The sequence below is a fragment of the Balaenoptera ricei genome, chromosome 3 (genome assembly GCF_028023285.1).
Source record: "Balaenoptera ricei isolate mBalRic1 chromosome 3, mBalRic1.hap2, whole genome shotgun sequence".
Taxonomy (NCBI): domain Eukaryota; kingdom Metazoa; phylum Chordata; class Mammalia; order Artiodactyla; family Balaenopteridae; genus Balaenoptera; species Balaenoptera ricei.
Genome location: NC_082641.1, coordinates 92,258,416 through 92,274,744, shown reverse-complemented (window position 1 = coordinate 92,274,744; position 16,329 = coordinate 92,258,416). Strand labels below are relative to the sequence as shown.

General features: G+C 36.5%; 1 protein-coding gene across 1 annotated transcript in view; it reads left to right on the top strand.

Annotated features, from left to right (window-relative positions):
• The window catches only part of DCP2 (decapping mRNA 2), a 46,322-nt gene that overhangs the window by 10,122 nt on the left and 19,871 nt on the right, over positions 1-16,329 (top strand). The window contains exons 2-4 of the mRNA XM_059916878.1: positions 2,483-2,634; positions 9,458-9,585; positions 10,001-10,099. Coding sequence (XP_059772861.1) covers positions 2,483-2,634; positions 9,458-9,585; positions 10,001-10,099 — 379 coding nt within the window. The remainder of the gene's footprint in view (positions 1-2,482; positions 2,635-9,457; positions 9,586-10,000; positions 10,100-16,329) is intronic.

Below are 16,329 nucleotides of genomic sequence, written 5' to 3'. Positions count from 1 at the left end.
AGAATGAGAGTGGGAGGACTGGAGTTGTTAATTCTTCAGCTTCCATAATGGAAATCAATAGAAAATGTCCCAAACTGAGAAAGTAAGAAATAGCAGACAGGTGTTTTTTTTGAGACTTGGTGTAAGTTAAATAAAATCAGATAAAAGGAAGACTAGTTTTTGCAGTGCTTTTTGTCTTTGTGTATCATCTACTGGCTAGTCTGAGACTTGGGCAATGGTCTGTCTCATACATAGTTCAGCTCACAAAGTGTGTGGTATGCTGTTTGTATTCTAATCCAAGTTTGTGCAGTTTGGGGTTGAGCCTCAGAGTTCATAAACAATTTTGTGGGACCATTTTCCTGAGCTGTTCCTTTTCTGCTATCTCCCTGGTACTTCTTGGCTCCCCTTTTTGAGGAAATTGAATATTGAAAAATGGCAAAAATGGAAAGGCGCTCTACCACACATTTCATGTGACTCTGCTCATGCCTGGGACCAAGCAGCTGGAGGTTAGAAGTAAAATAAGCAATGGACGTTGGCTCTAATCTCTTGGGACCTCCCAGCTCTTGCTATCGGAGAGGAAGTTTCCCGTCCATCAAAGTTTTAGTCTCTGTGGATCTCTGTTACAGCCACTGTTGCTGCCAAGTCTAACCAGTGTGGCATTGCTTGGGCGCTGGGGCATGAGAGAATGGAGAAAAGAGAGGGGGAATTTCCCCCACTGTCTCCGAGTGTTAATAGATTCCTTTAGATGCCTTTCTTGATCCTTGAGGGCTTTTGGAGGTCACTTCTAACCCCCAATCCAGCTAGGGGATATTGGAGGGTGAAAAATGGTAAATTTGGATATTCATCATCTTCCCCAATCTTTCTCCTGCTGTTTACTTTTCACAGTCCTCAAACAGCTGCTCCATGTACTTTGTCCCGGTTTTATAGCTACGTTTTATGGGAGGGACAGAGTGGAGTGTGCTTACTCCATCTTACCTTTCAAAGATAAATTGTAACTATCAGTATGTCACTGTAAGTATATGCAGACAATTTGCTAGACTGTGGGAATAAAAGTATGCAAAGATATCTCAGTGAAGTAATTTGGAAGAGTTTATGGACAGTAATAGTAAAAATTAGATAATTACTATAATGGAGGAGTTGAAAGAGTTTATAAATCTGTTCAGAGGAGTCTGATATACCTATATAGGAGATACAGTGTTTGTTAAGTCATGAGGGATGAATTATAAGTTTGCTAGATGGACAAGAGAAGGGAATAGATATAGTATGTGGATGGCAATTTCGGACATTACTAAGAATTAGGTATCACTGGGTATAAAGAACCTTACAGAGTGATAGAGGCGGTGCAGGTGAGCAGGCACTGGATCTTGAATGCCGTATGGAAGAGCTCAGATTTTTATATCTTAGATTATGCCATTAGCATTGCATGTTACATGTCTTGGTTTTAGTGTAGATGCAGTTTTAAGCTCCTTTCCCCATTGTTTTTCTATATTGAATTGTAGATTATCATACATACATTTGTCTTAACATTTACTTATTCAATCCCCTGTTGGAATGCTACGTTATTTTTATAATTTAAAAGCATTTTTTTTTTTTTGAGGTTTGATTTGAAACTTGAAAACAACAAAGAACATTTAGCACCACAGCTAGTGAATAGTGTAAGTGATCAAACTGGGTGATGCTATTTTTAATTTTAGAAAATGACTCTAAAAACCAGTGGATTTCTTTTATGTAGTTCAGTCTTTAAAGGTCGCTAGAAAAAAAGTTACAAAAATGCTAAGCATGGAAGAAGCTTAATGGTGGTTGCTTAATGAGTCCTGTAGATCACATAAATTTTGACTTGTTGCATAAAAAAGGGGTTAATTATCTTAATCATATATATACATATGTGTATATAATATAGTGCACACTTATACTATGTATTAAAATAAATGTCCCTTCCTCCCTCTGAATGTACTTGGAAAAGACAATTTAGGTTTTTTTAAAAGTGAGTGTATTTGAAAGTTATTTTGAACTCAGGTTCTTCAGATGAGCTTTTTGGGAAATCTGGTCTATTAATGATTTCTTTAATATTTTTTTGTAATATACTTTAAATAGGAAGATTAAGCAGCTAACATCTTTTCTATTTGAGTATATGAATATATTTGTATATATTGTTTGAAAATATTACCAGACATGGGAGGGAATCCTAGTGAAGTTTGTTTTCTTGCTTACCTTTAATTTATTGTTGGAGAGCTCTTAAGTTTATCTCTGTACTTGTGAACAGAGGGTAGATGGCCTCTTAAAAAAATTCTATTATGAATGAGATACATGTGATACCTCTTTTTTTTTTTTTTAAAAGACTCATCTTCCCTGTAGTAATTTCCTGCCAGTTTTGCTTCCTTGATCAGTACTGCTCTGGGTCCCTTTTCTATGTTGGTGGGTCAGGAGTGAAGCAATTAAAAAGGTTAAAATAAATTGTTATGGTTTGTAAATGTAATTTTTGTATGTTTTTTGTTTTTGACAGCCGATTTATTTTGCATATTCCCAGCGAGGAAAGAGACAATGCTATCCGAGTGTGTTTTCAGATTGAACTTGCCCATTGGTTTTACTTGGATTTCTACATGCAGAACACACCAGGATTACCTCAGTGTGGGATAAGAGACTTTGCTAAAGCTGATATCCTTTTTATTACTATAATGAATGTCTTTCATTCTTATTAATAAGGTATTTTAGCACAATTTTTCTTTTGCTTGTCGTTGAGATTTATAACCTTTTAGATAAAACATACTTGATTTCTAAAAATTGTCAAAAATGTAAAACATATACATATGGTTTGTGCCTGATTGTGATAGGTACAGTTTGATAGTACAGTTGTACCTCGATATTTATGGGGATGGTTCCAGGACCACGCCCCTTCCCGCAGGATACGAAAATCCATGGATGCTCAGGTTCCTTAGACTGTGTAAAATGGCAAAGTACAGTCAGTCCTCGGTATCTGCGGGTCCTACATCTGGATACTGGGGGGCCAACTGTATTCTTATTTTTGTGTTGAGGACCCCCTAAAATGTGCAGTGATAATTAGAATTAAATTTGATTTTCTTTTTTTTCAAATGCAGCCAGCCTATTTCTAGGACTGATCTGTTTTTTACATTCCTCTCGCTGTTCCACTTAACTGGATGATCTTTATTCAGATTACTACCTTTCTGGGATAGAAATTCTTAAATAATTATTGAGTACTTGCTGTGTTCAAAGCAGTTTTTGGGTCTGTGGCAAATTCAAAGAAGTCCTTGCCTTTAGAGAAGCTTTTGTTCCTCCCTATTTACAAATAAAATAGAAACATGTCATCATTTATTAATTATAAAATTGACATGAATATTTAAGATTATAAAAGAAGCTATGTCACAAGGCAAAAAAATTGATGAACTGCTAATGCTTCTTATACTAAATGTTTTTAGAATTTGGCAAAAGGTGGAAAGATTTTAGGCAAAGCTATATTTTTAAGGGAATATAGAATTTTCTAAACAGACTGGAGTGGGAAATATGTTGCAGGTAAAGAAAAGGGACTGAGCAAAATTGGAGAGTTGGAAAGGATAAGGGATATTTTGGGAAGTAAATTAGTTTGTATTGAGTTTCTTACAGGGATACAAGAGGGGATATGGATGGAAGTTATATAGGGGGAATTTGTGGGGTTTTAAATCTTGAGCCAAACTGCTTTGGTTTTTATTCTCTAGGTCATTGTTTTTAACCATAAATCATGTGCTCAGATGCAATTGTACCCACAAGTTCACTGTACTACACCAGTTGGAGTAGAGTTGGAGTAGGGATAGATGACGTAAAATAACCCTCATACTCAGCTCCCTATGCTTTTTCTTGAGCTGTATGAAATAAGGAACCCCTTAGGGTTCTGTAGAAAATGGATGAAACTCTGTTTATTCTGCATTACTGTTAACCATTGAAAGTTTTTGAGCAAGGCTAAGTCAAGCATATTACTCAGACCATTTGAAAATGGTATTCAAGAAAACTTATTTGGCAGGACAGGTTGAACCACAAGGACTGTTAAATACTTGAGATATGGAGCAGTAAGGTCCTGACCATAATAGAGGGACTACAAAGAAAAGACAGAAGAGACAGATTTCAGTGGCAGAAATGCTCAAGCTGTTAGACAGATTAAATGTGGAGAAGTAAACGAAAAAATCAAAGGGGAATAGAAGTACCGTTGAGCACTGTCTTTGTTAAAGTCTTGGTAGCAGGTTTTATGAAGAAATCATAGAAGACTTTGCTTTTAAGGAGCTATAAACATGATTAAAACAGGAAAGTTGTCTTCTGCGGTTTTGGTCTGTTTTGCATAGACTTAGGGTTCTACCAGAGCAACTATACATACTTTGGGGTTCTGGGTAAGATTTTGTGTGTGTATACACATGAGTTTTAAAAACTTTCCTTGTTATTAAAAAAAAAAAAGCCTCTGTTCTAGTTAAGTTTCTTTTAATTCATTTATGTGGAGGAAAGAACTTATTGCTAGTGTGGTAGACTTCATTCAGTAATTGAGTGCTTCCTCTGTGCCAGGCATTGTGCAGTGAACAAGGTAGATTTGGTTGCTGTCTTTAAGAAGATTACAGACAGGAAAGGACGTGATTACATTGCAGTCTGTTAGGTTTTGATAAGGTAGCATAGGGTTCAGTAGGAATAGCGAAGAGACTAATCCAACCCAGATTTGGAATTAGATAAAAGTTTTCTTTGGAGGAAGGATCTTGTAGGCCATGTTTGTTTGGACTTTATCCGTAAGAGTAATAAAAGAATATAGGAGATTTAAAAAAAAAAAACACTTTACTTTTGGGAAAAAATTTTAACTTACAGAGAAGTTGAAAGTATATTACAATCAACTGCCATTATACCCTTTTTATGTATTCACCCATTGTTAGCTTTTTGCCATATTTGCTTTATTTCTCTAGGGGTGTTTTGAAAGAAGCTCTGAAGTAGTGTAGGCAGTGAATTGGAGGAACATGAGATTGGAAACCTAGTTAAGATGCTATTTCATTAATTTATGAGTGAGAAATGGAAACCTGTGATAGAAGTGAATAGAAGAGATTAAATTTCAGTGGTATTTAGGAGTAAAATTTGTCTTAACTTGGATGTTTGAGGAAAGGTGGAAGAAGGAATCGAGGATGGTATCCAGGTTTCTGATTTGAACAGTTGAGTGGATGGGTGTGCCATTCCATTTGTAGAAAAATAATGGAGGAGAAATTTTGTGGGGGAATGATGGGCTCAGTTATGGACATGTTGGTTTGTGGTACCTGTGGGATATTGAAGTGGTGAGACTATGTAGAATAAAAGTTAATAGTATGAGCTCTGGAGCCAGATTACTTGGGTTGCCATCCCACCTTTGCCATTTACCAGCTGTGCAACCTTGGGCAAATAGTGGGGCTTTTCTGTGCCTCTGTTTTCTCTTTTGTTAATTTTGCATGGTCTTGTGATTTTTCTTCAGTAAGCACTCAGCAGTGTGGGTATAGAATGGCTGTCCTGGACTTGCTCCTGAGTTGAGGTTTTACTAGGGAGCTGTATTCAGAATAGTGGAGCAAAGAAATTTTGGATATTGCTAAGACATTGATTAAAGTGATGGACCATATTGTTTAGAGAAGGAAATAAAAGCAGGAGGGTGCTAATATGGAGAAAGGAAGACAGTCAAAAATAGATGTAGAATAACAGTGTATTGTGAGTAATTAGAAGACTGCCGTAGAAAATTGTGGTCACAATGTTTTATTCTAATCAAAGTACTATAATAGTTCTGTTGATGGCAAGGTCCAGAATGTTCCTGTGGGAATTGGTCCCAGAAGTGGGCATGGATGTAAAGTACAAGGAATACCAGGAACTGAGCCTGGAGCGTGAGATGAGTTGTCCTTGGGGAGATCGATATCATCTATGATAATGGGAGGATGGAGATTACTATCTAAATGATTGTCGTTAGAGCAGATTTTTCATGTTTTTGCAAAAATGTTAGAATAAAAAGAGTATATAAAAAAATCACTGAATTGCTAAAAAAGAAAGGATGTATGTAATACAAGTAGATATATGTGCTTAAAATTTCTTACATTCTTCATGTAATCAATGCGATCTTCTATCTTTCTCTTAGAACTATTGTGTAGGGCCCAGTAACCCAGATTCAAGACGCAAAATAGTTTGGTTTGGTGGTTAAGAAAATAAGACAGTAGCCAAGTAATGATTTTAGTAAAAATTAGAAAGATAATTAACAATACTCAGAGCATGTCATAGGGTTTTTTAAATTAAATACATTGTCTCATTAAATAAAAATGGTATTCAAAAACTTTCCACTCCCTTGTTTGAATTACTTTATGTACTCCTGAATATGGAGGAGGACTGAAGAGTTGTCAGTGGGGAAATTGATGTCATTTTGGATTGGGTTCTGTTATTTGCTAATTGTGTGGACTTGAGCAAGTACTTTTCAACATTAATTCCAAGTGTATCTTGAACTGTAGTTGGTTGGTTCATCAGCTCACTCATTTTATGGTGATTTTGGGATAGGAAAAAAAGTAGGTAAATGAAGAGTGTGGATAATTTCCAAGGTTATGTCAGTTGATTTAATTTCTTTTGCTAAACCTTTGTTTTTGTTATTCTTTTTAAAGAAGTTGTTTAATGGGTAGAAAAATGAGATAACACTTCATTAGAGAGACGTTGATGCACCTTGAAGTTATGAGGAACATGGTAGGGAGAAGGAAGAGAAAGAAAAAAACTAGATAAGTGTCTTCCTCTTTGAATTATTGGAAGTTACCTATATTCCTGGGGTATATTCATATGTTTTTTTCACTATGGTTAAATTTTTAATGGAAAAAATATCCATTTATTTTAAATTTATAGCTAGATTCAAAAAAATCTGTGGTGACTTCAAAACACATAAGGGATTTTACTGAACATCTCAAGCCAGACTTTTATTGAGAAATAACTTCCAGAATTCTAGCAAGCTGATGTAGGACCATAGGGCTTCATGGAATAGTTAATATTATATCCATAATTTATTCTTTTTTTCCCCCCTCCCTAAATAAAGGCAAGGAATGTTTATATTGAGATTAATCTGCTGCCTGTCTTTTAATTACAGTGTTGTTATAGATGGTTGACTTTGTTGAGCTCTTTGAGAACGTTAGTTCTTACTACAACTATAAAACCAAAGCAAAATTTTAAACACAAAGCTGTAGAACTCATAAAATTAGTTTTCATAAAGTGAATTTAATGTGATGTTTTTGTTTAAACCAAACTACTAGTCACAATGTGAATATAATGCTGACTTTTTTTTTTTTTTTTTTTGCATGTGTGTATGTGTACACACACATTTATTTTGTACAATCCCTGTTCAGTATTATTTTCCAATTAAATCACTGAATTGTAGTTTCTTCATTAAGAGTCTCACTGGTGTTCCTTATTGTTGGCTAATTCTGAAGCTACAGATAAACACTAATCTTTTTTTTTTTTTTTTTTTTTTTTTCACACACACATTGTATTTTATTTTTACAAGAGATAAATCGACTGACACCAAGCATTGTACATGGATGACCACAACAAAAGCAACAATGATTGCAATTACCAAACATGAAACACACTCATACTATGTCATAGTATTGACATTCAGTCCAGTAATCCTCCACTGTAACAGCTCCTTTACTTTGCAGTGAAAATTGATTTGTATATTCTTTGCCTCTGAGTCCTTGTGGAATTTTTTTTTTTTTTTTTTTTTTTTTTTTTTAAATTCAGACAGAAAGTCACAAAAATTATACTCATCCTCATCAGTTCACTCAGTCCCATGTAATTAATTTTTTTTTTTCGTCTTGATCTTTTGTTAGCACTTTTATGAGTTCATCAGTTTTTCATTAGAGTTCTGAAAATGCTTATTCATTCAGTTCAGCAGTATAATGCTGACTTTAAGGGTGTTTTGATGTGCCTGTACTACAGGTTTTCCCAGAACCTTTCTTTATGTGTTATGAAACCTTCTTTTCTGTGTTGCAATGGAATATCATTTGACCCTAATACACTATTTGCATATTACGTTTTTTTCCGTTTTTAGTAGCCCACAGCAGTTAAAGTGCTAGTACCAATATGGTCTCTAAAATCAAGTAGTGTAGTATTTGATGGATGAGATCATCCAAATGATTGAAAATATGCTCATATTACATGCCTTTACATTAACATAAAAATGAAAAGACAGAATATGTAAGTTTTCATAGAGGACTTGAAGACCCTTGAGAATGCCCTCCATTTGAGAAACGCTATCATAAATTACAATTTTCCCCACAGTTTTCATAATTAACAGTGCTGTAGTGATGAGGCATTTGCTAGCATGGAGTATTGGAAGCCTGAGCATATACTTTACAGGTTTAGGTTTTTTTTTTTTTTTTTTTAAATAAATTTATTTATTTATTTATTTATTTTTAGCTGTGTTGGGTCTTCGTTTCTGTGCGTGGGCTTTCTCCAGTTGCGGCAAGCGGGTGCCACTCTTCATCGCGGTGCGCGGGCCTCTCACTATCGCGGCCTCTCTTGTTGCGGAGCACAGGCTCCAGACGCGCAGGCTCAGTAATTGTGGCTCACGGGCCCAGCTGCTCCGCGGCATGTGGGATCTTCCCAGACCAGGGCTCGAACCCGTGTCCCCTGCATTGGCAGGCAGATTCTCAACCACTGCGCCACCAGGGAAGCCCAGGTTTAGGTTTTATTTACTTGAAAAAAAAAACTTACTTTACTCAGCCCAATTTTGGGGAGGCATACCCAGTTTCTTTTGAAACAGGCCATACTTTCCTTAAAACCCATATTTACCTTTCTCTATAATTCTTAATAAATCTTCATCTTAAAAATGTTTTAAATTATGAAAGCAATATATATACATGGTAAAGAAATTCGGCAATGTAGAGTGGTATACGTTATCCCTAGTTCTGCTTCCCAGAGTTAGCCACTTCCACTTACTCTTTTTTTTTTTTTTTTTTGGCCTTGAGGCTTGTGGGATCTTAGTTCCCGACCAGGGGTTGAACCTCTGCCCCCTGCACTGGAAGTGCGGAGCCCTAACCACCGGACCACCAGGGAATTCCCACTTTCACTTATTCTGATGGCTCCTACCTCTTACCAGTATATGTGTATTGTGCTTATATTTCTTGCTGTCAGTTTCAGTATCTGTTGACTCTTAATATGATGAATTCGACCCACTTAACAAGAATTATTCTAAGTGTTCACATGGTCCTGAATTTATTTGTGTTAACTTAGGGAGCCAGAGTATTTGAGTATTCACAATTTACTTGATTTGTGTCTAGGCTAAATGCAAAAGTTAGCAATGGCTTGTTCAAGAGAAAACAAATGTGAAAAGACAAAAGCAAGAAGGATAAACTTAAGTGAGGTGAAGATACGAGTAATTTCATGTAAAATACACAGTTGATTTAAATAGATCTCTTTATGTGTATAAGTGCTTAAGCTGTATTAAGGGAGAAAGTAGCTTCCTTAACACAATGTATACTCTTCAGTCATTGTCCATTTTTGCTGCCTCAAGGTGAAGATGTGGAAAAAATTTTGGATGAATGGAAGGAATATAAAATGGGAGTGCCAACATATGGTGCAATTATTCTTGATGAGACACTTGAAAATGTGAGTGAGAGTAATAAAAGATTTTTAGTGAAATGGTGATCAGCTGTTTTCATCCTAATATGTTGTTTTTATAATGTTCTGAACTGAGGTTTTAAAAATATACTTAGATTTTTAGTGATAAAAGGCCAGATTTTGTATATTTCATCTGCATTCTGGGTCTTAATAATTTATACTTGTTGCAGCATGGCTTATTGCAAAGGAATCACTTGATTTTTGAAGAAATACTTTAAAATGGACAGAATGCCTTTCTTCACAGGAAAAGTAATAGTATATTTAGCTTCCTGGAAGATAGTTAACCAAGTAAAATTACTGGTGATAACAGTTACCTGAAGTAAGGAGAAAAGCACTTTTGGCTTTTAGAAAGGAACATGGGAAAGGAGGGCAAGTTTTATTTTTACCTCTGATTGTTTTGTAGGTATTACTGGTTCAGGGGTACCTAGCAAAATCAGGCTGGGGATTTCCAAAAGGAAAAGTAAATAAAGAAGAAGCTCCTCATGATTGTGCTGCTAGAGAGGTGAGTTATTGCAGTTTGAAACAGTAACATTTGGTGGTTATGCTTTGAGTGTGTTTTTTTAGCCATGGAGACTAACTTGTTTGGATCATTTAATCCTCTTTCCAGAACTTGACTGCATGAAGTAACATCTTTTATAATGTAACTGTTGATTCATTTGTCCACATCTATCATTTATTCTTCTCTCATTTGTTTCCATTTTCTTTCATTGTTCATTTTTTATTCTATTATTTAACTTTTTTTTTAGATGATATCTTCTCCACCTTTCCTTTTAGAATTGGATTTGTTATTGGTTAAATATTTTGGCTATTATAACCTTTGTTTTATGTTTATAGTCTTGGCTTCCAGACAAATGCACAATTTGGGCTTTTCTAAGAAATTTATGTTTGTTGCTCAAAACCCACTCTAGTGTCCTCCCACTGCCTATAGGATGAAGTTTAATTAAGTATTGAAACTCCCTCCCCTACCCCCAATGCAAAACTTAGCCATTCCTAAATTTATCTTTCTTTATTCTTAGTCAAAAGAATGAATTCTTTGGTCTCTGAATTTGATTGATTTGTTTCAGCCTCTAAGCTTTTGCATATGTGATTTCCCTACCTGGAAAGTCCTCTCTTCTTCCTGCCTATTCAAGTCTTATCTAGGTATCTTTCTAGACCCAGCTCAAATTACTCTTTTTCCCTAAAGGACTGCCACCAACTAGCTCTGTATACAGGGCCTGAGTTTCTTTATTTGTAAAATAAGGAAGTTCATTCTTCTTTAAATTCTGTTTTTATTTATTTATTTATTTATTTTTATTTGGTTGCGCCGGGTCTTAGTTGCGGCCGGCGGGCTCCTTAGTTGCGGCTTGCCAGCTCCTTAGTTGCAGCACTTGGGCTCCTTGGTTGTGGCATGCGAACTCTCAGTTACGGCATGCATGTGGGATCTAGTTCCCTGACCAGGGATAGAACCCAGGCCCCTTGCATGGGGAGCACGGAGTCTTAACCGCTGTGCCACCAGGGAAGTCCCTAAATTCTGTTTATTTTAAAATGTAACCAGTCAGCTGTAGCCCACAGTAATCTGAACTTTAATAGCAATTGCTGTCTTTATCATTCGCTTGGCCTTAACTGTATAGTACCTTGTGATATATTGTATACTGTATTCTTATTTATTAGTTCCTAATCATTTATAACATTACACCTTGTCCTTGACATTTGAGAAGTTGAGCTATGAGGAAGTATGATAAAATGGAAAGAGAACTGGCCTAGGAGTTGAAAGGTTTTTGTTCTAGTACAGTTTTAGTATATGTTGTTCAATAGCCTAGAGACTTTGGGCAAGCCTCTGTAAGACATAAAATTTTTTTAAATTAATTTTATTTTTTTGCCTGCGTTGGGTCTTAGTTGCGGCACGCGGGATCTTCATTGAGGCATGTGTGATCTTTTTTTTGTTGCGTGCTGGCTTCTCTCTAGTTATGGCGTGCAGGTTTTCTCTTCTCTAGTTGTGGTGCGCGGGCTCCAGGGCACGTGGGCTCTCTAGTTGAGGTGCCCGGGCTCAGTGGTTGTGGCACGCGGGCTTAGTTTCCCCGTGGCATGTGGGATCTTAGTTCCCCGACCAGGGATTGAACCCGTGTCCCCTGCATTGGAAGGCGGATTCTTTACCACTGGACCACCAGGGAAGTCTCAGATATAACTAGAAACAAGATCTTCATAACTAGAAGTGATATCTTTAGAATCTAAGCTGGTGGTGATTGAATTTTGAGATTTTTTTTTTTTTGAGATGGCAGTATGTATTTTGTGACATATTTTATATGGATCTCTTGCCTTATTTATTTTTTGGCTCATTGTTTTCCTGCAGCAGTGTTCACTGCCTCATTTAAGTTTGGGTATAATTATTAGTGAGGGATAATAGTTAAAATTCTTATAAACCACTAGTGGTTATTTACTGTAGAAAAACTGTAAGTAGTTATTTACTTTGGAGTAAGATTTTCAAAATGATTGAAAATTGCTGCATTTTAAATTGAGTATGGAACAACTTATCTAAGCAAGTTATTTGCAACAGCGTATAGACAAAGCTTTTATGTACAAGTAGGTGAAGGTTTATGCCCACCCTTTAAAATCAAAAGCTATTTAGGAAGCAGATGAGGAATTGCCACATCCTCTAAGAGCTTTTCCTTTCTTTTCTGTAGATGGCAGGAGATGAAACAGAGTACTTGTAAAGTCTTCCCTTTTTATGCCTTCAATTTTTGTAGTCATCTTGCTTATAAGGAAGGACAAAATGGGAACCATAGCATCCTACTTAGAGGAATTGATCTGTAGATCTTAAACATGGAGTTAGACTAGTCCTACAGTAGTGAGATAGTTGTCCAGGTCCAGAAAAGATAATAACTGGAATAACAGAAATTTAGGCTAAATTGTGTGAAATGAGCTGTCTCTGTAATTGGATCTTCTTGGAGGAATCAAATACCTAACCTTGGAAAAACTGAAGAATGACCCTAGACCCAAGAGTGCTGGAAACCTCCATCTGATGAGTTTTATGCACTGTATTATAAAGAGTCAGGATGATGCAGAAATAGGATATTTAGGGTAAAAGAGTAAGTTAACCTGTGAACTGAGACAGTTTTCACTTTGGTTTATCTTGTTTGGTCTCTGCTCTGGGATACTAAGATAAAAAGTTGTCCTATCTATGTGGTGCTGATTTCAGTAATGACTGTGGATCACTGTAATTTGTAAGAAAGTAAATAAAATTTATTCTTGGAGCGATGGGAAGTGGGAGAATGGAGTGGGGATTGTAAGATCTAAAGAGAATCCTGTGGGGAAAGATACAACCATTATGGGAAATTGTTATCTCCATTTTACAGGTGGGGGTAACTGAAACAGAGCAGTTTAGTAACATGCTCACGGTCTTACAGTAAGCAGCAAAACAGAGATATTTGGGTATTTGGGTTCTGGAGTTCATGTTCTTGACTGCTATATAGGCAGTTAAGGAATATTTGTAAATGGGTGAGAATTTCTAAACACACACAGATGAAAACAGAAGGAATTTGTGATTTTTAAGTACATCTATCTATCTCCTAATAACATTTACCTTTCTGTAGGATCAATATGAATTTTTTCCCCCTGTTTTAGAGTTTTTGTCTTGCTCTGAGGAAAGCACAAGCATACTTAGGAACCGCAGTCCTTTAATTTCAAGGAAAAAAATGTTCCCTTTGATAATAAGAATTAATCCTAACTTCTAACCTTTCTGATCTAAATAATAGTCTCTTTTAGCTGATAAAGGAACTTGTCAAAAAAGGTTTAATGTTAATTTCTGTAAATTTTGAGGCTAGAAGTTTTAAAGGCAAGTCTTTTGACTTTTATTCCTGATTTTTAAGTGAATACTTTTTTCATAAAGAGAAAAGTTTTGGGATTAAGGTGGAGCATTTCTGTATTAGTCCACTCAGGCTGCCATAACAAAATACCACAGACTGGGTGGCTTAAACAATAGAAATTTATTTTCTACTGCTCTGGAGGCTGGGAGGTCTAAGATCAAGCTGCCTGCTGATTGGCTTCTTGGTGAGGACTCTGATCCTGGCTTGCAGTTGGCTGCCTTTTCTCTGCGTGCTCATGTGGGCTTTGCCGGGTGCCTGTGTGAGTGCCCGAGAGCTAGTGTGCTAGCATCTCCTCTTTTTCATAAGGGCACTAGCCCTATTGGATTAGAGCCCCACCCATATGACCTCATTTAACCTGTAACACCTCCTCAGAGGCCCTATCTCCAAATACAGTCATATTGGGGGTTAGGCCTTCAACATAAGAATTTTGGAGGGTTCAATCCATAGTAGTTGCCATTTTTGAGTGATGAAGTATTCAACTAGCAGTGCTAGAGTTGCAGTGTATCCTTCTGCCACTTGGTGGTACTGCAGTATAATAAAAGCAACACTGTTTGAGGGAGGGGCGAACCACCAGTGTCTTAGTTGAAAACCAGATAGTTATTCCATTTATAGGAGTTTATGTTAATATTACATTTTTTCTTTTCATTTTCACTTGTATTAACATATATGGAGAGGTGTTGCCCTCATTTTCTAGCTACCATTAGTTAGACTTAGGCTGATGTCTTAAGCACTTTTTCTCTTGTTTTTAAGTTACTCAGTTCTTCCATGGATGCTTAGCTTTATTTTAGGTTGCTTAATAACATTTTAATTTGGTTTATTATAATTATATTACAGTTATTTCACCATATATGGCTGTATAGAGGTGTTTTGTTATGCTACAGCAGAATTTGACACATCCTGTAATGGCTGTGTTTGTGGACCGAGCTAAAAGAAGCAGTGGCAAGCAGGCTTCTCAGGGAGAAGGTATGAATAATGGTCAATAGAAAGCTAAGGGCCATCTCACTTATTAATTTCCAGTCTTCTCTTTGACCTCTTGGTTCACCTTTGTTAATTGGGTTATTTCTGATCACTTTTTAAAAAAATTAATTAATTAATTTGTTTGTTTATTTTTGGCTGCATTGGGTCTTCGATGTTGGGTCTTCATTGCTGCACGCGAGCTTTCTCTAGTTGCAGTGAGCGGGGGCTACTCTTCGTTGCTGTGCGTGGGCTTCTCATTGCGGTGGCTTCTCTTGTTGTAGAGCTCGGGCTCTAGGCGCGCGGGCTTCAGTAGTTGCGGCACGTGGGCTCAGTAGTTGTGGCTCGCGGACTCTAGAGCACAGGCTCAGTAGCTGTGGCTCACGGGCTTAGTTGCTCCGCGGCATGTGGGATCTTCCCGGACCAGGGCTCGAACCCGTGTCCCCTGCATTGGCAGGTGGATTCTCAACCACTGCGCCACCAGGGAGGTCCCTATTTCTGATCGCTTGTATTCAGTGAAGTAGATTTAGGACAGGGATATGAAAAATGTTTTCTAGATATTATTGAAAGGCTATATTAGGATAACCTTAGTATATTTTTGTTATCAGTTGCGGTGAAACACCAACTGTTTTTGAGAATAAGGAATACTTGGCAGTTCACTTGTGGTTTCAGGATTTCATATTGTTGCTTATTATTTGTCAGAACAACATATTTTATTCTAATAAAGCTTACTTTAATATATGCATTTATGTGATTTAATCTTGATGGAATTTGTACAGAGGAACTATTGGTTTATTCTACCTCTTGTAGGCTTATAGGACATAGATTTTACCCAGAGGATTTCATTGTCTATGCTGGTGTTCTTTGGGTAGCACATTTCTTTACTCTTATGTAGAGATTTTTATCTGATATCATTTGAGATATTAGTCCTATTCCATGTGCCAGGAACATTAAGTCTGTATTATAATACAGGCATGGATTTGATACACAGAGGTATGGTATTAAAATTTTTATATTTGTTGTCTATACATGTAAGTGAGCTATTATTTTTTCCTGGTAAATATTTGTTGAGAATGAATACCTAATTTTAGAGGTAAATCAGTCTATCACTTTTAGAATTAAGAGGTCTGTCACTATATTATGTTTATTCTAAGTTTAGTTGTACAGGGTTTCAAGCTGCCTTTGTTAAACTAGGCTGATGGCCTCATGTTGTACCATTTCCTCTCATATAATTCTTCAGCTGTAGCCATTCCCAGCTATCTGAATGGAATGTCTTTTTCTTTTTGTCTATCTGGCAAACTTCTGTTCATCTTTCAAGTCCTAGCTCAAGCGTATCCAGCAGAATAGGATGCTGCCCATGACAGCCTTCCGGAGGTGACCACCCCAACTCACAACCACACCTTACTTGTAACCAAGGCTGAGTTAGGCACCCTGATTCTGTACTCCCATAGCACCCACCTACCTTTTGGCACGTATATCATATTGCAGTTATCATTTCTTTTTTAGATGGAACTCTTTAAAGAGCAGCACTTGCTTTATTCATTTCTGAAGTCAGTGCCTAGGACGGTACCTGCCACTTACTAAGCACATAGGATATATTTGAATGAATGCACTAGAAAAACCTGAACATTAATTACATGTTACTCTTTAAAATTGTGTTACTATTGAGAGAATTTCAAGTATAGAGAAAAATAGTAAGAATAATATAAAGAATAGATTCACCTGGTAATATTTTGCCATATTTGCTTTATTACTTTTGATACATATGGGTGAATGGTTTTTATTATTATTGCTAAATACTTTAGGAGTAAATTGCAGACAAAATGCCCCTTAACCCCTTATTATTTATGCATGTAAATTTTAAGAAGTGGGAAGTTCTCTTATATAATCACAGTGTAATTATCAAATTCAGGAGTGGGACATTGATAGGTTCTGT